This window comes from Strix uralensis, chromosome 2, assembly GCF_047716275.1.
Source record: "Strix uralensis isolate ZFMK-TIS-50842 chromosome 2, bStrUra1, whole genome shotgun sequence".
NCBI classification, from domain to species: Eukaryota; Metazoa; Chordata; class Aves; order Strigiformes; family Strigidae; genus Strix; species Strix uralensis.
The window spans coordinates 111,000,687-111,025,596 of NC_133973.1; the positions used below are offsets into that span (position 1 = coordinate 111,000,687).

At 40.0% G+C, this 24,910-nt stretch overlaps 1 protein-coding gene across 4 annotated transcripts; it reads left to right on the forward strand.

Annotated features, from left to right (window-relative positions):
- The first annotated feature begins 3,618 nt into the window (after window positions 1–3,618).
- On the forward strand, window positions 3,619–21,420 carry SPART (spartin). Of its 4 annotated transcripts, XM_074859812.1 has the most exons (10): window positions 3,633–3,761; window positions 9,219–10,051; window positions 11,142–11,339; window positions 12,338–12,442; window positions 14,237–14,366; window positions 15,140–15,334; window positions 16,308–16,466; window positions 16,545–16,635; window positions 17,607–17,667; window positions 19,771–19,907. In XM_074859812.1, exons 2-9 carry the CDS (start codon window positions 9,221–9,223, stop codon window positions 17,665–17,667), a joined length of 1,770 nt encoding a protein of 589 aa, XP_074715913.1. In that variant the 5' UTR covers window positions 3,633–3,761; window positions 9,219–9,220; the 3' UTR covers window positions 19,771–19,907. The 4 variants fall into 4 exon arrangements, with proteins under 4 accessions (XP_074715911.1, XP_074715913.1, XP_074715910.1 ...); XM_074859810.1 differs by lacking the exon at window positions 17,607–17,667 and having other exon boundaries at window positions 3,619–3,722; window positions 19,771–21,420; XM_074859809.1 differs by lacking the exon at window positions 17,607–17,667 and having other exon boundaries at window positions 19,771–21,420.
- Window positions 21,421–24,910: the final 3,490 nt, after the last annotated feature.

Here is a 24,910-nt window from a genome sequence, read left to right on the forward strand (position 1 = left end):
CAGGTTATTCCATCACACTTCGGGAGTGGGCATCCCAGATGAGATCTTCCCAGGAGCCACCTACCCTTTCCAGATGTTTCATGCTTGTCTGCTGCTAGGTTGTTAAGTGCATTACCTCTGCTTGTAGTTCAAGCCTATCAACACTGCACATACACACCACAGACGTGTTCTTGCACCTTAATAAAGTGCTGGTTCACTCTGAGGTCAGTAGCTGGCATAATTTTAAAAATCTGCAGTACTACCTTTGTCAGACAGCTGTTATTGCTGTTTCCTCACTTGGCTTGAGGACAATTTATCTGCAAATGATTATGGAGTTTGAAGGCAGAAAAAAGGTAATCATCACAGTAAGATCATTTACTCATCTACCACAAAAATTTTTGCTATTGTTACAAGCTGTAGAATAATTATATATTCAGTTGTACCCACACAACAGTGATTTATTGTGTTTCCATCAGTGTTTTGGGGGCTGCTGACTAAAAGCACTCTGTCTACACTGCGTGATTCCCATCAGATGTGTAACCAGGCTACAGTCGTACTGGCATTTGGTGTAAGTCAATGAAATTTATTTGCATACTAGTAAGTGGTTTTGGAGAATTCTCTCATATTTTTCACTCACAGCCTCACCACCCCCTCATGTGTTCTAACTTTTACAGATCAGTTTGATATCCCTCAATGATATTACTGATTGAATGTTTAAATAACTTGGATATATATACATGCTTATATACCTAAATACATCTATATGTATATGAATATTTCCCAGCTTATGTAGAACTTATTTATATGTTATTAAAACACAGAAAAGGAGATATTTGAGGAAAATAATTTTTGTGAAAGTGCAGACAAAAATTAAGCAAGCCCACAGTGGTTGTTTAGATTAAAACCACTAAAGATATAGCTTACCACAAATGGAGTTATCATTTGCAAATAAGGATGAAGACTTGCAGAATAAACACACAGTTTAATTTTTGCAGATTCAGGTCAGGCAGAAGCAGCTTATTTCTACAGCTATAGGAGGGAACGTGTAGCAACAGAGGTTCAGCCCTCTACCGATGTGAATTCTGACTTAAACCAAAAGTAGTAGGGCTTGTAGAAACTGATGGTAGATCTAAGCTGCCCTGTGAGGGAGCCTGATACAGCAGAGCAGCATCTGCATGGATGGAAATGTTGTCATTGCAGATGTGCCTGTGTTCCTGATAGCTCAGAGCATGCAGCCAGGAGGCCTCAGCGTACATCTGTCCAGCTCATCTCGTCCTCACTTGTGATGATTCTGTGCCCTTCACCAACTTCTAGGCCTAGCAAGGCCTGCTTCCAGAAAACAATGTTGGTAAAAGGGATTATTTAGGCCTGTTTCCAGAAAATGCTGAACTACTGAAAATGCTGAGCTCTCTCAACTGACGGACAAAAATGACATAAATGTTTCTCTTTAGGAGACACCCTCTCAACTGATCTATATAAACTACTTGCAGCTTCTGCTCTTACAGAAATAAAAAAACAATCTACCATCACTTCATCACTTACATCTTCTCAAGGCTGACCTGTGTTTCAGCACTCTTTCAGCTGGTTTATTTAATTTATTTTTACATTCTGATTAAAGCATGTATTTAAGAAGCAACCAAACTGAAGTAGAAGTCCTCTGAGATGAAGAATTGTCTGTTGTTCCTACTCCTTGCTAGGAATCCACTTAAGGCCACTGTTTTGATTGTTTTGGGGTTGGGGTTTTTCTCTGTTTAAGGATAAGACCAGCATTTATTTCATAGAATCACAGAAAAATTTAGGCTTGAAGGGATTGCTGAAAGCCATGTAGTCCAACACTCCACTCACAGCATAGCCAACTCTGAAGCTACACCAAGTTACTCAGACTCTTGTCCAGTTGGGTTCCAAACACCCGAGGGATGGCGGTTGCATGGCCTCCCTGGGCTAACCATGACCAGTGTCTGACCACGTGCATGGTTAAAAAAAATAATTTAAAAAGTCTTTCTATTGACTTACAACAACACTGCTTGAAAAAAGAGTGTCACTCTCCTTTGTAAAACTGTTTTTTAGTTCCTTGTAAGTCTTGCCTATATCCACATAATTCAGTGTTATCTGTTTACCTGAGCCCAACCTATCATGGGTCTAAAACAATGTTTAGGGTCCTCTCCACCTGCCCAAACCATGTTATGACACCCTCATCCATCTACACTACATGTGCAAATGTCATTCTCATTGTTTGGAGAGAGGAACTCTCCCCCATTTGTGCACAGCTTGTCTCTCCTCCAGGTTCTCTTTTTTTTGTCAATGGAGAAAGGAATGAAGAGCAGGCAAGTGAGAAGTTGGGGTCACAGAGTTCCTAAATAGATGTTGTGCTAGAAACTACCATGTGTGACATTTCCAGAGATACTCCAGAGCTAAGCGAGGCCAAAAAGCAAACCCATCTTCCAGGACTGTGCTGGACAGGGCTGCCACTACCTAAACACAATGTTCACTATGAATTTATTCTATGAAGGTCTGTGGCCTTCAGCATATTAAAGGTTGATTCATGATAAGCATACACATGACAGTACCTGAGAAAGCAAGTTAATTAGCTCCAACGGGGCTGGCACTCAGCAAGTTCTGGAAGAGCTAGCTCAGGGGAAGAACTGTGCACCATGGAATGCACCTTTGCTAGATTTAACATGGTTAGAAATTTTCTATGTGAAAGTCAAGCTGCAGAAGGTTTTTAGCATTGATTAGGAAAGTGATGAATAAATAATATACTGCCAGATTATATTCAGAAAGTCTAACAGCTGTTTCACTGAGAAGTTGGAAGTTTCACTGAGAACATGGGTGTTCACTGTTCTAAAACAGGTGCTGGAAATTTAGTGAGACCATTTTTCTTTTGGTTTGTCACACTACCGGTGCAGAAATGCAGTTCATCCCTCCCATAGCTCAGGAGCCAGTACTGGGGGATGCAGCCAGCCCTCCCCTCCCCAGATGTGGAATGAGCCTCACCTGCAGACAGCCACCTCTGCCAACAGGGCATCTCTCTGACTACAGCAGTCAGTCACTCTGTCACAATTAACAGTCAAAATGAAGTATGAAATGTGACATAAAAGGGAAGACTTTTAAGCTTCAAAATGATAGCTTTTAGGCCTTATTTTTCCATTTTTGAATATTGCTATCAACCACCTAACTAGAAGCCCCAGTGACCGCAAGCTCTCCCGGCGTGTCCGGCAGGGCCAGCCCCGAGGCCTGCCTGCACAGCCCAGGCGGTGCCTGCGCCGCCGCCTCGCGCGCCCCCGTCGCTGCCGCCTGGGCCCAGGCCGCGGCCGCCGCCGCTCCCGGGGTGACGGAGCGGCAGGAGAGCGTGTGCTCCTTCTTCCTGACAGGAGACAGGAGATGGAGTCGGGGGAGGTCGCGGGTCACAACCAATATGATCACAACAACATGAAACACCTTTTAATAATTAAACTGGTAAAGCAAGATAACCAAGCTGTTAGAAGCCCTTCTCCTCACGCCCGCCGCCCCCAGCCCCAGACAGCGCTGCCGAGGGGCTCCCGCCCGCCGCGGGCGCCTCCCCTGCCCAGAAGCCACCACGGGCCCGCCGGCTCCCAGCTGCCGCCGCAGCCCCTCGGCGGCCGCCGCCCCCCGTCCCGCTCCGCCCCCGCCACGGGCGCTCGGTGACGTCCCAGTCGCGTGCCGGCGGCCCCGCCCGCTGCCGCCTGACCCGTGAGGTGGCGGCGCAGGCGGCCCGGGCCGGGGTGCGGCGCGGCTCGGCGCGGCGAGCGGGGCCTGGCGCGGTGAGCGCGGCCGCGGGGTCGGCCCTTCCCGGGCTGGCGGGGGCTCCTCCCGGAGAAGTGCGGGGGGGGGGGGGGGCGGTGCTGCGGTCAGCGCGGGGCGGGGGTGGCGGCGTGAGCGGCGGGGAGCCAGGGCGCGGGCCCGGGCAGGGCCTGGGGGGGTGGTGGTGACGGCGCCCGGGTCCTCTGGCTGCAGGAGCGGTGGAGGCCGGCCGGCAGGCGCGGCGGCCCCGCATCTCGGCGGCCCCGCATCTCGGCGGCGCGGTCGGGCTGGCCCCGGAGGAGCTGGGAGTCTCCGTGCCCCTGCGCTGCGGGGCGAGCGGCGGTCGGGGCTGGTGAGGGGAAGGTGCCGCCTCACCAACGCGAGCTCTGATGCCAGGGAGAGACGGGGGAGCAGCGGCGGGGGGGTGTGATTAGGCCAGGTTAAAGTAGCCATGATAAATAATTTTTCGAGTGTCTCCTCGTGGAACTGAGAGGTTACTTGTCAAAATACTTTGGAAAACCGCGCCTTGTATTTTGTCTTTTTTGAAAAGATTCATGCCGGACAGTTTGGGCTTGAGTTGTCTGAATATGGAAAAATTGGCAGAGATTGGAAGCTGGCAGGCACACAGTTAATGAAAAAGTATTAAATAGCAATCTTGCGTAAAACTAAATTTTCCATGATGTTGACAGAATCTTTGGCCACAGATGGTAGATAGTGACCATGTCTTTGGACTTCAGTGCTGTGAAAAATACAAGTGCTGGACAGCACAGCTGCATGATGAAGAGAATTATCTGCCCTACTGGTTTTTCACTTTCGTTTTTAGGGAAGTGCCAGGTAGGCACTCAAAGCCTAAAAGCTCTGTGTTCGAGAGCATGTGATGGAAATACAGACCAAGGAGTTAGGAGGGAAGTCCATTTATTTGGACAAAAAATTGCTTGAGATAGCAGTAGTGGGTGGGTGAATGTAGGTGCTGGGGTACCAGCCTGAGAAGATGGTATGTGTTGAAATGTCAGAAGATGGGAGTTTATTGAAGTCTTTAGTAATTTTGAAAGTAAGAATTATCATGTTAGATCAGATCACTGACTTTCTCTGCTATCTAGTCAGTGATACTATCTAGCCTTAGCTGCGTAAAAACTAGCAGTAGGCCACCACTTAATGAAAAATTTAAGGTCTACTTTAAACAATTAAATAAACTAAAAGAAAAAAAGTGTGAATTTATCAGCTAGTACCTGGCTTGTATTGGTTTAAATCCTTTATAACATTTGTTTTAATTCAGCTTGTTCTCAATTCTTGAAAGTTACTAAGGCTTTCTTAATTGCTCTTTCCCTACAGCAATAAGGCTTAAACAATTCTGTCGGCATGTAGTTCTCCTTCATCCTCTTCACCTTTGAAATCAGTGGCTGATAGAAAAACTGTTGTCATATAGGGAGAGCTATTGGATTAAGGGGCTTGTTTTGGTTTTGCTTTTTCCTCCCCAACGCCACCCAGGTTTCAAAAATAGCGAGTTGGAAAGAGTGTCCTACCTCTGTCAGTCAGGATATTTAATCCTCTTAATAAGCTTTAGGCTTAATGTTTACCTTCTGGCAGTAAGATCTACCATTGAGCTACTTCTTTTTAAAATATACATTATTTTTTAATGAAGTAGGGTTTGCTGCTTCAGAGGAAGGATGGTCAGCCCGATAGTTGAGATGCTAACTTACAGTATCAAACTGAACTCAAGTTTCCCTGTTGCACTGTAGCCTCCCTTGGTCTAGTCACTTAAAACCACAGAGTATATCTGTACTGATAAATGAAAAAGGGCCAAGGAATGAGCTCGAGCACAGGATTAATCTGTGATTATCTACAGTGCCCATTAGCTCTTTTCTTAGTGCTGTTTTGGACCAGCTTTCTCCAGGACAAGTTCCTCTAAATCTTATTCAGCACTACGTGGTACAGATCTGGGCCAATCTGTACCAGCTGCAGGACCAAAGGTTGGTTTGTGGTGCTCTCATATGCACTTTGACATTCATTCCAGCTTTAAAACAGAGGAAATAAGACTCTGCGTTGTGCAGAGAAATGGATTACAGATAAATATTAAAACATGCAGGGCACTTAAATACCGTATTAAGAGCATACATTGAAAATAACACTGACTGAGGATCTTCCTTGCATATGAACAGATTGCTTCGTAAATGTTCTGTTTCAGAGAATACTTCCTGTGTTGTGAGGGAGCAATCCAGTTTGCTTATTTACCTTATACCATCCGTTATTTTGTATTAATTTTAATAAATTAATGACTGAATTAAATTCAGCTCTTCAGGATGACTTTCTGTTATCTCTTGTTAAACTTAAAATCTACTGTGAATTCCTTCCTCCATTTCCGAGTGCACCCAAATGCATAGTTGGGTGGTAATTGTACTGTACATACACTGTAAACTTGGGATGTTTCAATCAATCAGAGATGAGTTTCAACACTTGCACTCTTCTGAATTGCTGAGACAGCTTTTGTATCTCTGCCACGTACTAGTGCTGTATATACACTGATCATGCTGACATCTCCATTTTCTCAGACCTTTTCTAGTGTTAATAAAGACTGAGCTTTAGCAAGAACAGTGGTGTTGGCAGTATGATGAGCGTAGAGTGAATAGTAAATTAATTCACGATTAAGATGAAATGTAGCTATGCCTTTAGAATTTTACCTGATGTCTCTTCTTGGGGGTTGAAACTAGATGATCTTTAAGGCCACTTCTAACCCAAACCATTCTATGATTATATAATAATGATCACTAGCAAAAGAATTATTTAAAATCTGTAAAGTATCTTTGCCTTAGCCGCCCACCAGCAAAAACAAATCAAAAAACGTGAGACAGAGTAGACTATTGTGTACTGCAGTTGTGTTCAAACAAATGAATTGTTCACTGTAAGCCTTAAGAACAGACTTTTTACAGAATTGGATACACAGGCACTAAAAATGTCAGAACACTAAATTTTGCTCATAAAGAAGTAAACTGTGATGATAGGTTAAACTTGTCTGTCTCAGTCTTCTAAACATTTTCTGTGTTTTGGAAACCTACAATAATTTTTAAATCAGAGTTCTTTACTGTTAAATTGTTTTTCACCTTTAAACCCTTCTTAAAAGGACAAAGGGATTTTTCATTAGCAAATACAAGTGTTGACCCAATATGATGTGGTTTGGGAGTCCCTAGGTTTTTTTGCTAGCAAATAATTTGACTATGTATATCTTAAGTGGTCGATGTCTAGATCATAAAATATATATCACATAGTTAAGTATAATCTTTCATGTAAGGATCGAGCTGTATTTGCAAACTTGTTAGAGTTCTTTCCAGTTACTTCCATTATAATTGCTTGTTGTTGTGCTGGTGAGTATGCTTCTAACTTCTGAACTTGATGTCCTTGGTGGCTATTAACTATACGCTTATTTTTATGCTGGTAGCATTCTTCAGCTTTAATCAAAGATGCCGAGCCTGTTGGCAGCAAGTGACTGCAGTCAACCAGAAAAATCCCCTCCAGCCCAAGATCTGTTTTTCTGCTACGTGATGGGGAATGGGCAGTGAGCCTGGTGGCTTGAGTCACTGCTGATCTGCTCCACATGGGCTGCCTTCTCAAGCCATCCCTGTCATATTCCTATGACCTGTCTGTCATTGGACTGAAATCACACATTTTGTCTTTTGCATGAAATTGGATTCTGTCGCATCATAAAAATACAGATGTGTTCCAGATTACATGGCACTTCTGTCATGTGACTGCAGATGCATTAGTCACATAAGTACTGTATGCATTTTCATCATAAAGGATGTGGGAGTAGAGCACGGTATTCCATCTTGGCCTCCTTAAAATATTTTTATAACCTGCAGTTCTTAAGTTTCTCTGTTTTTGTTGGCATAGAAGGAGGATATTTTCCAGATTATATATATATATATTTACTTTATTGATAGTTAGACTAAAACAAGAAGAGACGTTAAATAAACTTAAATGTAGATACTATTTCAGGATTTTATTAAAAGTTTGGACTTCAATAGTTCTTTTCTTCTTTCCTGATTTACTTTCTTCTTTTCATCCAGTATATTTATAGAGACTAATCCAATTTGATTTAGTGGTTTATTGGGTTGGTAAGCCAAACTTACCTCTCTCAAAGGAAAAGTAATTGATTCAGCAGAAAAAATCAGTAACCTTCTGCACACCTTTTCCTATTCTGGTGCAGCTTTCTTGAATGTGGCTCAGCATTGTGTGAGGTCTCACCAATGCTGTGTTCAGTGGCATTAATGGTGTATGTGTAATGGAAGTATTTTTATTTTTTCACTTTGGATTTTACTTACCCCCATGTTTTCTGTAGCTTGCTATCATTGTGATTGACAGATGTCGCTAGATTTTTCTCCTTTCTTCCATCCAGCTTACAGCAGAGAATCATTGGTTTCTTGAAAATGCATGCTCTTTCATTTTTATATAGTATCCTATTTTTGTTGTTCATGATCATTATTCTCTTCTAGTATAATAACCTGATTTTTCTGAACTGACAATGCCTCTCAACATTGTCAGGAAAAAATACCACTGGAATTTTGTACATTGCGTGTTGTAAACACTGTCTTAGTCCAAGAATGATTTGTATTTGCTGCATTTGGCTAAGACTGAAGACCTGCATTCAGTTGAAACAGTGATTTTACGCGTTTTAGAGTTCAGATAAAACTATTGGATTATTTTTGGCTCTTCAGTTGTTGAAGTACACATGAGGCAGTTTGAGGAATACATTCCAAGATAGACAGAACCTGCAACCTTTTGTACATCTTGATACTTCCAAGTTTTTGTCACCCGGGGAGCAAGGAAGGGAAAACACCAGTTGTCTTTCTCACTTTATAAACACTGTAAAGGAAATAAGTAATTCCCTATTTTCATTTTGTAAAGCACAGCTTTAACTGTTCAGAGTATTTTCTTGCCGGTTCTGTGTGTTGATGTTAGTTGAAGTTTATCAAAATATGTTTAAATCTGTTGAGTGCTTTCCCTTAAATTATTTAAATAAAAATGTACTGAGTTCATCTTTTATTTAAATAGACAAAATGTTAACTGAACTTTTTTAATACCTTAGAGATTTTTTAAAAAATATTATCAAAAGTTAAGTTAGATTTTTAAATTATTTTTTTACTCTACTATTTCCTACTGATTTAATACTTTTTAAGATGGAAAGTTTAGTATCAGGCATGTCCGTATTCTCCAGATGTTTAACATTTAAGAAATACATGTCTGTGATGTAACTAGATGTGATGATTATAAATTCCTTGCTGTCTTGGAATCATGTATTCTAAATCTGAAGGTTGAGATTACCATAACTTACCAGACACTGTACCAAGCAACTAGATAGCTTTCTGCTAATATATACAGTATGGTCATCATTAGAAACCAATTGGAAGGAATTTTGTTCTAAGGTAAACTTTGTTTGGCTTCATCTTATGGATACTCTTACTAATTTTTATTCTAATTTGCAGTAATGGAACAACTGCAGGGTCCAGTTATGCAAGAAGATGCAAATATTAAAGCTATTAATGAAGAGTACAGGAAAGCCTTTATTTTTATCAATAAAGGACTGAATACAGATGAACTGGGTCAGAAGGAAGAGGCAAGAAGTTATTATAAGCAAGGGCTTGACCACTTGCTCCGAGGAGTTAGCATTCCATCGCAGGGCCCTGCATGTGTCGGGTCCCAGTGGGAGTCTGCCAGGCAAATGCAACAGAAGATGAGGGAGACGCTCCGAAACGTTCATGCTCGACTCGGCATTCTAGAACAAAACACCCCACCCGTACAAGCAAGTCCTGCTGCAATGGATGCCCCTGCTGGGGTGTCCAAGCTGTACCCATCCATTCCTTCCAAAGAAAAGCCAGAAAGACCCCCAGCCCCTAATTCTCTGTTCCTACCACGTCAGCCACCTGCAGCAGATGGAAGTGTTGCAACTGTGAGCCAGGGGCAAACTGCAGCTATGAGTCCATCATCTGCAAAACCTCTTTGTCTGCCAAATGAAGCACCTCCTGCCTATACTCCTCAAGCTACCAATGGCCATTTTACTGTGTCTTATGGCACAGACTCTGGGGAGTTTTCTTCTGTAGGTGAGGACTACTACAGTAAGTGTACTCAGCCACCTCCCCTTGAAAACCTGGGAGTGGATGCAGATGAGCTGATCTTGATTCCCCAAGGAGTACAGATATTCTTTGTGACTCCTGATGGGCAGGTTAGTGCTCCTTCGTATCCTGGATATCTACGCATTGTGAAGTTCTTGGATACAGATAGTGAGACGGCCCAGAATCGTCCACCTGCATTTCTTCAGGTAACAGGAAGATAATTTTCTCCTTTAATTAAATTTCAAGAACTGTCATAAAACTTTAAAAGGCAATCTTCTTAAGTTCTTGCTCTTCTGAGCCTAAATCTCTGTGTGATAATATGAAGGATGTTATAGCTGTTGGAAAAATGGTTTTCTGTAAATGTACACTTTTATGACTTCTTCTGTGAAAATCACCTCTGTGTCTTCCCAAGGTTGTCGATGCTGATTGTTCTGGTGAATTCTGTTTTCCAAAGGAGTTGACTTAACATGTATTTTCATTTCATAAAATTAACTTCCCTTTCCTCACATAGAGAAGACATGTTGATTCACCTATTGTAACACGTCAGTGTAAAACAGGGTTGTGCACTACCCACTCCAGTCTCAACTAGAGATAAGCTGTTGCAGTTAGGACAACTTGATAATTTGAAACTTGAGGGCCCGAGTTAATCCAGACTCTGAGCTACAAATAAAAAAGATGCATTATTTGGATTTTTTCAGTCCGTGCTTGCTTCATGTGGGCATGTTCTGTAACATACATTGTGTTTCTGGTCTGGTTTCTGACTTTGGATCTCCTTGTTGCTGCTAAGATTGGCTGTCGGAAGTCTCATCAGCAAAGGGGAAACTTGGAGGGAAAATAAAAACTGCTTCCTGGTTTTGGGTCTGCTGGTTCACCTCCACCTGTGTTAGCAGCTTTCAACAGTCAGCCAGTGACAGCCATACGTTCTCTTTATCCTGTCACATAAACCTGTCCTGAGATCTACAGGAAGTTGCAGGTGATGTGAATCCTGACTTGTTTGGCAGTGCCTTTCATCTACTTCTACATCTGGGCCTCAAGACTAGACCTCAGTTAAGAGAATACCAGACTGAATTCTAGTCCTGTGAAAATTAGTATTTTTTCAATATTAGACTGTCAGAACTAATCAAGAATGATATTTCCACAGTCATGTAGATTTTTTGTTTTTTCCAAGATAGTATAAGGCTTTTTTATTTTTCTTATTCAACTTTATGGAAAATCAAGTTTGTGGTGCTTATCAGTACGTTCTGCCTTTCTTTTTAAAAGGATCCTTTAATTCCTTTATGTACTTATCTTTTCTAGGTTTGTGACTGGTTGTATCCTCTAATGTGTAACCAGTCTCCTGTTCTGTGCTGCAATACTGGAGTCTACATGTTCCCTGACACGATGTCCCAGATACCAGGGTCCTACGTGGGAGTAGTGCTGTCTTCAGAACTTCCAGCAGCTGACAGAGAGCTGTTTGAGGATCTCTTAAAACAGATGTCTGACCTTCGAATCCAAGTAAATCTCTGGGCTGCCTGTTCTAAGCCAATAAGAAAAGGTGTAAATGGTCTATATTCTTCCATTTACAGTTGTGTAAAACTACAGAGTTCTGTGTCTTGCTTGTTAAGATCACCAGTTGAGAAGTACCTAAAGAGTCAAGATTAAGCAACCTAGTAATGAAACTGTGATCCCTGTGAGATGGGAGGACAGAAATTTTAAAATACTAAGTTGTAAGCGCAGAGAGGAATTGGAGACCATTTTGTGTATTCTGCCTATTTTTCCAAAAGATAATATAGGACCCAAAATGAAAATCTGTGTTCAGGAGAAAGCACATTTCTTCCTGTGTGTGTGCAGACACATGCACACGCTTTATGTGTAGTTTTGATGATACCATTCTTGGAATATTGTGCCCAAATGTGTTTACAGTTCAAGAATGTTAAGCCACTCCAGAGAAGACCTGTGAAAGTAGTGTGTACCTCAAAAATCTGCCTTCAAATGGGATCTCAAAATAAGATAATCTAGTGCCGTATTGCAGTAAGATGTTGACAGAGTAAATAGAAAAAAAAAGTAGTCTTAACAAAGGTGCAATAAGATACAGCGAACAGAAAGAAGGTGAAAATGTTACTGTAAGAGCACTGGAGCACCATTTTTCAGGAAGAATGGTAATCAATAACTACTTAAAAGCTCATAGCAAGATTATATCTTTTCATGAAAAATAGAATTTTGTTGAATCACCAAGATTTCAATGCAGTGATGATGAAGGACCAGTTTTCAGCATGCCATGTGGGCAGAGTTCTATTGAGTTCAGCAGGGAATTTCACTAGCACAGGAAGCCACTAATTTTTACTTCAAAGGAAAAAATACAACAGAATTATGTGATGTTTCCGTGCAGGACTTACTGGATAAAATTCTGTCATCTTTCCTGCATACAAATAGTTCAAATTTGATATCTCATTAGTTCCTTATTGTCCTAAAATTCCCTGTTTTTGTTAATGTTCCCTGATATGATGTCACAGGTGCCAGGATCCCATGAGAGAGTAGGGTTATCTTCAGAGCTCCCAGCAACTGAGAGAGCGCATTTTGAAGATAAATTTAAACAGATGTCTGGCCACAAAGTCCAGGTAAATTCCAGGACGGTGATTCAAACATTCTGTAGTAAAAAAAAAAAAAAAAAAAAAAAATTGTCACTGAAATACATGTTAGAACTGCTGAGATTCCAGACTTGATTGACAGCGGCAATGTATGCTGTGCTCTGTGGTGGTCTTTTTTTTGTTGTTGTTGGTTTTGTTTGTTTGTTTTGTTAGGAGCTGATTCAGTTACTGCAGGCTACCACGTTTTGCGAACTAGCAGATTTCTGGTGTTTTAAAAACTGTGATATAGCACAAATATTTCAGAGCCTAGTCTGATGGCCACTTCATATGTCTGTTTTACATAGTACTCATGAGGATCTAATTAACAACTATATTTAATGTAATTATAGTACTGAGTCACCTGTCTTACTAGAGAATCCATTTCTGCTCCTTGGTATAGTCCTTAGAAGTCTTGTTGACTGTTTTTCCATAGTGACCCAAACTGTGCTGTAACTAAATTATGTCTGGAACATAGTTTGTTGGGGTTTTGTTATTGGGATTTTTTTGTTTGTTTTGCAGCTGTAGGTGTGTATTAAGGTTATTTCTCCTGCCCACCCCCCACAGTGTTTTGGTCACATGCTGAAAACATTTTTTGAACATGAGATTTCACACTGCTGTTAGGCAGTAATTGATGATAGGGTACCTGTCAGTGATACATTGTTAACCACCTGCGTAGCAACCTTCTAAGTCTTAATCTACTCTTTTCCGTTAATGTTGGTTTTGTTTTGTATGTTGGTTTTGTTTTGTTTTATTGCAACAGTCATCTTTGTGCAATACCCTGCTTTTATTTCCAGTAAATATTTCAGGGGAATCTAAGAATTCCATGTAATATCAAATATTATATTGTGTATTATATTTTGCTTATAGGTTTCACCCATGAATGCTTTCATTTAGCCTCTTCTGGACTAAACAGAAAGGTTTTTTTCTTTCTATCCATCATTAACCACTTGAAGTGTTAGGGTTTCTTACTTTTACATTGGAAAAGTCCTAAAAATAGAATCTTAACAAAATCCTAAATCTATTACATTTTTTTTGCTTTCTGTAATTAAAGTTTAATTATACATTGTCTGTGAACTGTGTGATGTTACGCATTTTAGAAGCACTAACCAGACTGTAGTGGTGGTTGCTATATTTGAATAATTAACATCTACTCCAGACACTAGTATTTGACATGAAATCACACAGAACCTATCCACCCAGCTTTAAATGGGGAGCAGTATCATGCACAGCTTGATGTCTTCCTTGGCTGTGCCAGTCTGCAAAAGCATCAACAGCACATAGAATGAATAATGTCTTTTCTTTTTGAATTTGGGAGGAGAGGATGAGGCACAAAACAACGAGAACAGCTGCATTCTTTTAGTGCAGCTGGATTCTCTGACCAAAGACTGCAGTTCCCATATTTAATAACAACAGAGTTGACTTCCCTCTGAGAAGATAAAAATGGTAGATGCACAAGTCTTGTCTCTTTTTTGCTAGTTAACTTGCACCATAAGTTTTCCCTACTTAGCTACTTGACCATATGGCCATACTGGCAAGCAAATCTTTTCATTGTAACTGGATGAAGAAAGTGTACAGAAAATGCTGAGCTGTCTCATAAGCTTTTTTGAATGCATAGCATTTCTGTGCAAAAGTAATTGAATCACAAATTTCCCTTGGGTTTCTGTACACTTACCCAAGGAATATGCAACATTAGCATTATTTGATAATGGAGCTGTATGATTTAAACCAGAAATCCTGATGATATGTTGTGAAGTAGGTTCTCATGTATTTACTTTCACTTGTTAGCCTTCAGAAGCCTCTAGTGATACAGTTAACTTGCCTCAGACTGTACGTATCCAACCACAACCTGAAGGAGCAGAAAATCAGAAAGAGTTGCCAGAGTGGAGTGAGAAAGTTGCCCATGGAATCTTGTCAGGTACTGTTGTAATAAGAGGATTGTGTTGAATATAAACGTCTGTAAGTAACATTTAAAACTCCTAAATGCATGTGTGCTGGTAGAAGCTGAGTGGTCAGAAGTAGTTGTTCACCAGTTCCAGTTGTGATCATCTAAAGGATACTTTAAGCTTTATAAAAACAGTGCAGAATTTAAATCCATTCCCAACAGTCTTGTTCACTGCGAATGAGTTAGGCTCCTCATTTGACTGTATGTTAAGATATTACCCCCTGTGACTCAAACCACTATGATAGAACAATTTTACTCCTGTATGAGCAGTTATATTAAAGCAGGCATCTATTGTGATTTCTGCAGATAAACACTCTCTTACTTCTGAGAACCGTTGGAATACACTAATGACCAACTGTAGTACCCATGAACCTGCTAGGAGGGCTAGAGGGTTGGGTTGTACATTTTCAGAATGTTAATAGCATTGAGATGTGCAGTTCTGTCCCTTGTGACCCAGCTGGACCTTGGATAGCTATTAAAAAACTGAGTATCTCTATGAAGCTGACATTTGGATGAGGGCTGGCTGTATTAAACTTAACTAAAGTGAATTGAAAAAACGTGGGTGGTGTAGGAGCAGAAATCACTGCAGGAATTCATGCTGGCCCATTCAGGGAAGATTATAATTGCAGACTGTGTCATCAGGAATCTTTCTAAAGTCAGTGTTGCAGAGGCAGAGGAGGGAAAGCTGTAGGAATCATTGTCTGTAAAATTGTACATTCTAAGAAAAAACAATTTTTGCCTTGAAGGTGCATCTTGGGTAAGCTGGGGCCTAATAAAAGGAGCAGAATATACTGGCAAAGCTATCCACAAAGGAGCTTCTAAACTGCGAGAACACATTCAACCAGAAGAAAAACCTCTAGAAGTCAACCCAACTGTGGCAAAGGGACTTCATGTAGCAAAACAGGCTACAGGAGGAGCTGTGAAAGTCAGCCAGTTCTTAGGTAAAAATTTCCATCTCATAGTATGTTGTACTTTTGCCTTAAATAATAAATATTCTGTAAAATGAGAGCTGGTTTCTCTAGCCAATGAACTAAATAGATTGACCTGATGAAATCCAGAGATCAGTAGTTTGTGCCTAGTTACCCCCTGTGAGAGACGTGCTTTAGGACTAGTATTTATTATATAGCCTTGAGGCATCTTTTCCTTTCCTAAAAGAATAGTCCGTACATTCTTCAGTTCAGCACGCTTTTCTAAGTTTTAGACAGTTGATTCAAAATGGTGTGTCTCTTTTCTTCTTAAGTTGATAACTATGTACTGTCACTGATTACTAACATATTGTACCACTAGAGAACGTGTGTGCACATATTTTTAACTATGCACATCGGAAACAAGTCTATTAGACTATGTATAAACTTTCAGATAGAAACAGCTTGGTGTTCACAGGTGCTTGGTAACCCTAGCAGCTCTCAGTAACTTCATTCTGTTATTTATCTGCATTAATGTTTATACTTAGCGACTAGTGACTCATCCAAGTTTAAAAGCAAATTGTGCTGGATGTTATAAAACTACTTTGAAGAGCTGGAATGGTGGTAAGAAAGACTTCTCCAGAAGGCCAGTCAGGAAAGAAACAGCTTGTTCCCCATCTGCAAGTTGGGAATAACAAAGCAATAGAAACAGTTTCTTGAAATTTGAGTGCGAGACGTGTATGTATTTCTTTTCAAGTGTTTTAGCCGTAAGACCAACCTTATTTGTTTCTTAGGAATTGGAGCTGTGCAGAATCGGAAAAATAAGGTTGCTTCGGTATCAGTTGGGTAGTTAAGCATGGGTTAAAGTCTGTCTTTCAAATAAGCGTATTTAAATAAAAGTAACACTTAAGACTTCAGTGAAGCTTACTTTTAATTAGGAGTAAGGGCTCTTAAAGAAAGATGTTCTATGTTCTTACTAAATAATCTGCATACTGTTGTTTTATGGTAGTTGAGGGAGTGTGTTCCATAGCAAGCTGTGTCGGAAAGGAGCTGGCTCCACACATGAAGAAGCATGGCAGCAAATTAGTTCCAGAATCCCTTAAGAAAGATAAAGATGGCAAATCCACTTTTGATGGTGCTCTGGTGGTAGCAGCAAGTGGAATTCAAGGTAATAAAAATTCCTTATACTTTTTTAATTGCATACTTTTCAACGCTATGAACTCAAATAAGCTGTTAATTTTTTCAGGGTTTGCAACAGTGTGGCAAGGTTTAGAAAGTGCAGCGAAGTGCATTGCTAAAAGTGTTTCAACCGAGACTGTAAAAACTGTCAAATACAAGTAAGTTATGTTTTGATTGGTTTCATTTTCTACAGCATATTGTCATTGTGTTTGAATACTGGAAAAAAAAAGCTTATGGAAGTGTAGGGAAGCTAAGTGATGAAATAGCAGCTTATCACATGCTGCATAATTAGAGCAAAGCAGATAAGTGTTCAGTAATGAGCACCTCCTGTAAGTAAAAATATGAAATACGTAAATGATTGTGGTAAGTATTTTTTTAGCTCTCTTCGAAAAGTATTACAGCTTCAGGCTATCTTACAAATAATGTTCAGATTTATATCTTTGCTCTACAGTATAATGTCATGGTAAAAAAGGTTACTGGTTTAAACCTCTCAGCTCTGAACCTGAATTTATGTAAACTTGGCTAAATTTAATAAAGATGGAAGAATTTCATCTATCAGCAGGTTTGACTAAAGTGAGGAGGTATAGAAAAGAAAATTGGTAAGGAAATATATGGCATAAATAGCAATAACAGCAGTAATAGGATAGCCTCAACTTGCAAAACGCGGATGTTCTTAGAAAAAGATAATAGGGGAAGAACATAATAACAGTTGCGATTAAGATGTTACTAAGATGATGGAAAGACCAAAGTTGAGTGCATGTAGTGGAAGATGCTGTGGAGAATAAGGGAATATATTGAAGTAACTGCAAAACGTATGAAATGCACCCCTCAAAAAAGTGCAATAGTAGGTTAAATGGAATCGGTGGTAAGTGTAGCAAAAGAGACATTAAAAAGGATCGCTGAAAGTGCATACAGGCTACTAGCAGAAGGCAACAAGGTAAACATCAGCATACAGTATTAAGTGGACTGGCATTCGGGGTTGTGTTGTGGTGCATTTCAAATAGGAGGCTAGACAGTGAAGTTCTAGTCAGTGCTGCTTTATTAATAATGTTTGTTTTCAGTAGGAATGTCAGAAGGTATTGTACTGGTACTCGTTTCACATAAATTCACATTAATGTTTTTGTTTTAGATATAAAAATAGGAAATGTGGAGATCTGCAGTCAACAGCCACTAAGAGTGAAAAACAATAAGTAATTAAACTGCAGTTAATTACAGTTAGAAATATTTGATATGTGATCTTTAAAATCTGTCTATATAAATGTATTAAAATTCTACATCTCTTTTGGAAGCTAATTTTTGCTTCAGTGACAAAGGTTTCTGCCACTCAAAATACTTCAGTGAATAAGCTAAATTCCACTTAATGGAAACAAAGCTAAAGGGGTATCATCAGAGTGTCTCTAAATCAACAAAAAACTGAGCTAAAACTTAGCTACAATACCTTTGTGGATGGAATTATAAAGAGATGCTTATCATATGATCAGAATTGGGAGAAAATGTAGCTTCAGAAGTAATATTTCTGCCAAAGTATCATGCTTCTACCTTGGTGGGTTTTTTATGGCAGTTTAAATAACTGCAGTATCAACATCTGCCCAACTTTTTTCTTAAAAAAAGAAGTAAAGTTACAAATGATGCAATTGAGGTGGGCAAACTGAAAAATCCATTATCAAATATTAAGAAATTGTTAATCTAACTGTATTGGATAAGCTGTAGTCTTACTTTAAATGAGGTTACCTATTTTACTAATGCTATATAAAACTGGCTTCTGATGTTCCTGAGGTGAAAATAACTAATAAATTGACAAATACTACATTTTGCTGTGAGATTAATTCTGTGATCTGCAGATCTGATGTTGGTGATTCAAGGCTGTTACTCTATGAGAGAATTAAAACCAACCAAACAAAAAAGCACTAATTCTTTTTATTAGGTTTCATTGTTGGTTCCAGCTATTATGCTGTGGCTACTGCACTGATAATGTGATAGATTTTTGGATTCTTTGATGTTCTGTGCTTCTCTCTAGCCTTATTTTGAGGTCCTCAAAGAATCTCTGGTCATAAGAAGCACAGGGAAAAAGTAACTCTGCTAACTACTGGGATGCTGATGCTGCCAGAAATACTTCCCTTTGGCCTGGTTCGTCCAATTACAGTGCGCTCTGGGGAAATGTCTGGCTGCCTGGAACAACTGGAGTTACTCTTGTCCTCCTTCAGTATGCTCTCTATACTGGTGTAGATGTGCACCTTTCTTCACTGTTTAGTAATTAATATGAGACCGCTGACTTGCCCCCTAGAGCATAAAGAAGCTGAACGCACAGCCCAGTGGAGAGACCAGAGGTTTTATCTCTTAGTAATTTTTATTATATCCTTAAGATAGCTTTCTTGAGCCTTCAGGGGTTTCGTATCTCCTTTCCTCCCGCGCTTCGCTTCTTCCCCTTTGCCACTCTATTGATTCCCGGTTACTTCAGATAAGCTTTCACTGCACAACGGAATTTTTTTGTAGGCACCTTGCTACGTCCAACATACGAGCATAGCTGTGTCAGCAATTCTGTGTACCCAGGAGACCTGTTAGACTGCCTTGAGTTAATTTGCTTGAGCACAGTGGTGCGCTACCTCAGTGAGTCTACTTCTGTGACTTTGAACTAACGTGCCAACGTGTTGCTGTTACACCAGACATGGTATCATGTTAAGCCATGTAGACACAGGCAGAGGTGATACAGGACAAGTACTGACCAAGCACTATTCTGGCAGTGGTGGTACCAGTTCACAAAAAATATGCCTGAGGTGGTTCTGGTCCCTTTTTCTGTACAGGTGAGGAGGTAGGACAGTGTTTGCCCTCCCTCCTCAGTGCTGCCACCTTTGATGCAGACTGAGAAGGTTTAGCAGCTGCAAGGGTCTAGCTGTGCAGACTTAACATGGTGATATAGAGGGTATCAGGAATTTTACCTAAGAACTTAAGTGAAAAAGTACTTGGGGGTTATTGCACACAACTTCTCCCACGCTTATGGTTCTATAGATAAGCCTTCTACTCTTCAAAATGAGAGAGGAAGGAGGGAGAAAGACTGGAAGGTTTTTTGAGGAAAAAGGGCAGAAGCATATTGGTATCTTTAAAGAATAATCTGCCTGATAGAGGAGCAGCCCTTGCTCACATGGCTTGGTAATTTTTAATTTTATTCTTTAAGCATTCAGGCTGTGTGCTCATTATTTGTTCTTGGTAATGCTTGCATTTTTGCTTTCAAAAGAATTCCAGTGAAGATTAAAATACTAAGTATACAAATCTACAAAACTGCTGTTTTTCTTAAGGTACGGAGATGATGCTGGCCATGCTACAGACAACGCTGTGAATTCTGCAATCAATGTTGGTGTGACAGCATTTAACATTGACAATATTGGTATCAAAGCTGTTGTAAAGAAAACTGCAAAGGAAACCGGCCATGCTGTGTTAGATGAGTATAATGTATTGGATGATGAGGATAAAAAATTACACTGATGAAATACTTCTCAAAGCCTTACATTAGAGATGAAACTTCCTATTTAGAAGTAACTATATTGCTAATCCGCGATTTAACACAAATCACACTGTACTTTTCAAGCAACTATTACTTAATTTGACATGAAAATGTAAAAGTAGGGAGGGCATTTGTAGAAGGACAAATGAAAGTTGTCTTAACTCCTTGTGTATTGAACAAGGGTTTTAAACAACTGATCAGGGCTTTAGAGAACTGGAATGATAGGAGTTTGCAGTTAATAAACTTGCCTCTGTAAGCACTTTTTCAAAATATAATGTGGAATAATAAATTAATATAGAAATACTGTTGTGAATATTTTTGTAATACTTTATATTTATAAAGAAGGTGGTGATATAGAACAAATAGGCTTACTAATTCTGGAACAAGTAAGATTACTAGTTTTGGTTTTTAACCATCCTTAAGAATTAGTTTTACTAAAACAGCCTTGTCTTATTTAATATGCACTACTAAAATAAGCTTTGTGTTTCATTGTTTGGTAGAGAATTGCCCTTTTCAGCTACCAAACAGCTAATCTCACCCAAAATTCATGTTAGAAAGATGAAAGATGAACCTCAGGTTACTAGGTAGTTAATCCCTTTAAAACTTTTTTCCCTCCAGCATATAAGCAAACCAAAGATACCAAGGATTTCTTCTAAAAGAGGGTATTTACAACTCTAGAAAAATGTATTCTCCAGTTGACTCCGTAAGGAATATACAAATTTTCTTTGAAACTGAGATTTTTATTAAGAGAGGATAAGTATGTTTTTTTCATAAATTAAAGTATTTTTCTGTAAAAAGTTTCTATAGAGGACACTAGGAACTTCTATGCATTCTGTACTTTTTGGCCAATCCAGAAAGATTCAGAGTATATATCATGGCCTCCTAATGGAAGACATTATGTATTTGCTTCAACAAGTAGTTCTAACAGTCAGCATCTTTATTCCATTAAATTCATAGTTGCACAAGGTAGGTTTTTAGAGAGTATGAAGACAAGCCCTTCTAATGAAGAGATGTGTGTGGAATAGAATAGACACTACTGTGTAGGTTTTTCATCCTGTTCCTAGTGCAGTGTGAAATAACTCCATACGTAGAACCCTTGAGATGCTTTTACACTGCTACTTTAACAGTTCGGTATTGAGTTTTAAAGCTGCTACACATCATAATATTGGCTGGACCTGCAGCAAACAGAACACCATCAATTTACAACTTATCTCCATTTCATGTAAATGGAGAACATAACTATAAATGGTTGTTAGCAAATGATATTTGCATCATATTGAAAAAATACAGTAACAACTAATGTCTATTAGAATGGTAATAGGTGCACATTTTGTGGTAGCTACTGTAGGTGTGTACTTAGGCTGAGAAATGTGAAACAAAGGGTCTAACCACTTAAAATGTACCTTTGATTTGTGGAAATAAAGATGAAATTAAAGTTGGTTAATCTGTGCTTGGCCTTTTTATGATGTGAAGCTACTGTATGGATCAGTGAGTGGAAAGACTCGGACTTCTGAAGTAATAAAAGAACAGTATTGAGGTATGCCTACTAGAAACAAGCTCATCAATTAGAGTTTAAAATATTTCAGACTAAAAAGGTCCATGAAAAGTACACTACAACAATTTCTGTTACTACAGTCTGTCACTTGCCAGCAAGTGTAACCAGTTCAAGGCTACTTCACAGTAGCAGAAGCATTTTTGTTATGAACTGCATTTACAATCAGGATGTATGCATTTGTATCTTCCTTCTCCCTCCCATTTTGGTTTTGCATATAACTCATGCCCTTTAGTTTCATCTATAAACCATCAGAACAGTAAGTTCTATTAAAACAACAGTTAAGATCAAAGTGTTACTGTCCTCAAGAGACCAAGTTGTAGCATACTGAGGAAAAAAAGACTTAAATGCCCTCAGTATCAGGCAAGCATTGTTGTCCTGTTCAACCTGCTGTTCTCTTCACATGGACTCTCAAATTTGTCTCAAAGTAGATTAAAGCTTTTTTTTTTTTTAAATAATACTACCCCATTTTACAGTTTTCTCTATGATACACCCTTTTACATTGTTCTAAAGTTCAGTTAATTCTCACTGCTGAAAGTATTATGCTGTTGAACTTACCCTGCTACAGCTGTCACTACTTGGGCCCAGGTCAGCAAATCCATAGGCTTCTCCCCACTTCCTCCACCATATACAACAGCCTTCGCACACTTACTGCCTTATCTCGGCTCTCCCTTTTACACACTATACACACTAAGCTCCCTAAGCCTCATATCTTAGGTTTGTTTTCTACTCCCAGCTGGGGTTTGTTTCTTCTTTGAACACTGAACATCTGATGTATGGCAGTCCTAAAAGTAAGTCTTCCTAATGCTGTTTACCAAGTGAACTGCTACCCAATTTCCTAATGCATTGCTATTTCTAAATTAATTTATTCAGAGTCTTTTCTTCTAGGATATTGATCTCAAATCCTGTCTTGAGAAGGTTACTCTTAATGACCTCCAAGTCATTCTAAACTACTGCTGTCTCTGGCATCTTCATCATTCTGTAGGTATAAACCACTGTTGCCTCAAGTCTAAAACCCTGCATTTGAATGGATTTCTCTAGATTCCAAGGGTTGGTTAGTTTGTTTAATGCTGATTTAAAAACACCTTGGGATAGCCTATTTCTTAATATTCCCTAACAAACTAAATCTGTAATCCTTTAAAAAGAATTGGTAAAACTACCTTCTAGTAAAACTACCTTCCACTAAAACATGCTGACCAGCTGACGTGGTTTAACCCTAGTCAGCAACTAAGCCCCATGCTCGCTCGCTCCCCTCCTGGTGAGATGGGGGAGTAAATGGGAAGGGTAAAAGTAAGAAAACTCATGCGTTGAGATAAGAACAGTTTAATAATTGAAATAAAATAATAAATTTAATGAAAAGGAAAATAACAAAAAGAGAGAAATAAAACCCAAGAAAAACAAGTGATGCAAATGAAAAACAATTGCTCACCACCAATGGACCAATGCCCAGCCAGTGCCTGAGCAGGTTTCCACCCAGTTGATATGCTGAGCACTATGTCATATGGTCTGGAATATCCCTTTGGTCAGGTGGGGTCAGCTGTCCTTGCTGTGTCCCCTCCCAAGTTCTTGTGCCCCCAGCAGCCTCATTGGCAGGGCAGCACGAGAAGCTGAAAAGTCCTTGACTTAGTGTAAGCACTGCTCAGCAACAGCTAAAACATTGGTGTGTTGTGAACGTGATGCTCATCCTAAATCCAAAACACAGCACTATACCAGCTACTAGGAAGAAAATTAACTCTAACCCAGCTGAAACCAGGACACCAGCTCACTACAGAATGGTGTAGGTTGGAAGGGACCTCCAGAGGTCCCAGACTACAGAGGTCTGTATCCCACCCTCCTTCTCAAAACAGGTCCAGCTGGAGCACAGTGCTGTGCACTAATTCTGCTCATGTTTTGATTATCTGCAAGGATGGAGATTACAGTCTCTCTGGGCAACCTTTGCCAAGTTTAAGTCTGGTAAAGTTAAATATTTCTCCCTTATACTGGGCCAAAAATTTTTATATGCACTCGGGTGCATTGCTGCTTATCCTTCCGTAGTGCATACTGGTGAAAACTCTGGCTTCTCTGTCTCCTCTACACCCTCCTCTTATGTAGCTGTTGACAGCACTATCTCCTTATGCCTTCTCTTTTCCACACTGAACATAGGCCACGTGTGCCAGCCCCTGACCTAAGGCAGCCCTTAGGATTTGTGTGGGAGCCCAAAGCTGCAGCACTCCAGCATGTGGTCCCACGGGCGCTGAATGGAGTGGAAGAACCACCTCCTTCAACCTCCTGGCTATGCTCTTGCTAACGCAGCCCAGGAGGCTGTTGGCCTTGTTTGCTGCAGGGTGCATTGTGGCTCGTGGTCAGCTTGTTCACTGGGGACCCCTGTGCCTTTTCCTGTAAAGTTGCATTCTAGTTACTACCCCCAGCCTGTACTTATCCATGGGCTTTTCCCACCCCAAATGCCAGACTCATTTGCTTTTTGTTGAATTTCATTAGGTTCCTTTCAGCAGCCTGTTTCTCCAGGCTGTATACCCCACTCTGAATGGCAACCCCACCCTCCTGCATAGTGACCGCTCCCCCACAATTCAGCATCATCAGCAAACTTGCTGAGAGTGCGCTCAGTCTGTCAGGATGTTAATAAAGAATTAAGAGTATCGGCTCAGGTATTGAGCCCAGAGTCAAGCAGTCATACTGCGGATCGCCACACTTTAAGCCTGATGGCCCAGCCAATTTTCCAGCAACTTTATTTCTCAGTTACCCAATCAATAACTCACCAATTCGGCTATAAAGGTACTATGGGACACTACATCAAAATCCTTGGTAAAGTCAAAATACACAACATCCACCAGTTTCCCCTTGTACACACAGCCAGTCATCATACCCTAGTTACTGGTGCCACAGAAATAACTACTTTGTAAAAATTAATTTATGTCATAATCCAAATGTTTGTCTTCAGCAACAGGTCTACCTTGCTTTTAAGCAACTGTTTATTGAATTCACATAATCCAAAGATACGTATTTAAGTATAAAATTCTGTTTTCAAACCACATTGTGTTGTGATCAAGTTTCCTAAGTTTTCTTACTAAAAATTTCCATCTCAAAAATAACATTAAAAGCCTTATAACAATGAAAGTACCTTTATAGGTATCCATATATCTAATTTTAACTGATTTATTTGGTATAAAGAAATGGAGGAAAAATCTCATGTGTTGCAAGTGTAGCTATGTTACTGCTGTGATTGTTAAAAATAGTGATGTTTTGAAGTTTTACACACTCACACAAGACCTCAGTCCACAAAACACTTTCACTCTTCTCCCACTCCAGTTCCCAAACCATGTGGCAAAGCACGCAGTTATACCAGCTGTCCTGTGCCAACCCAACCCGTGTGGCCTGGGCTCAT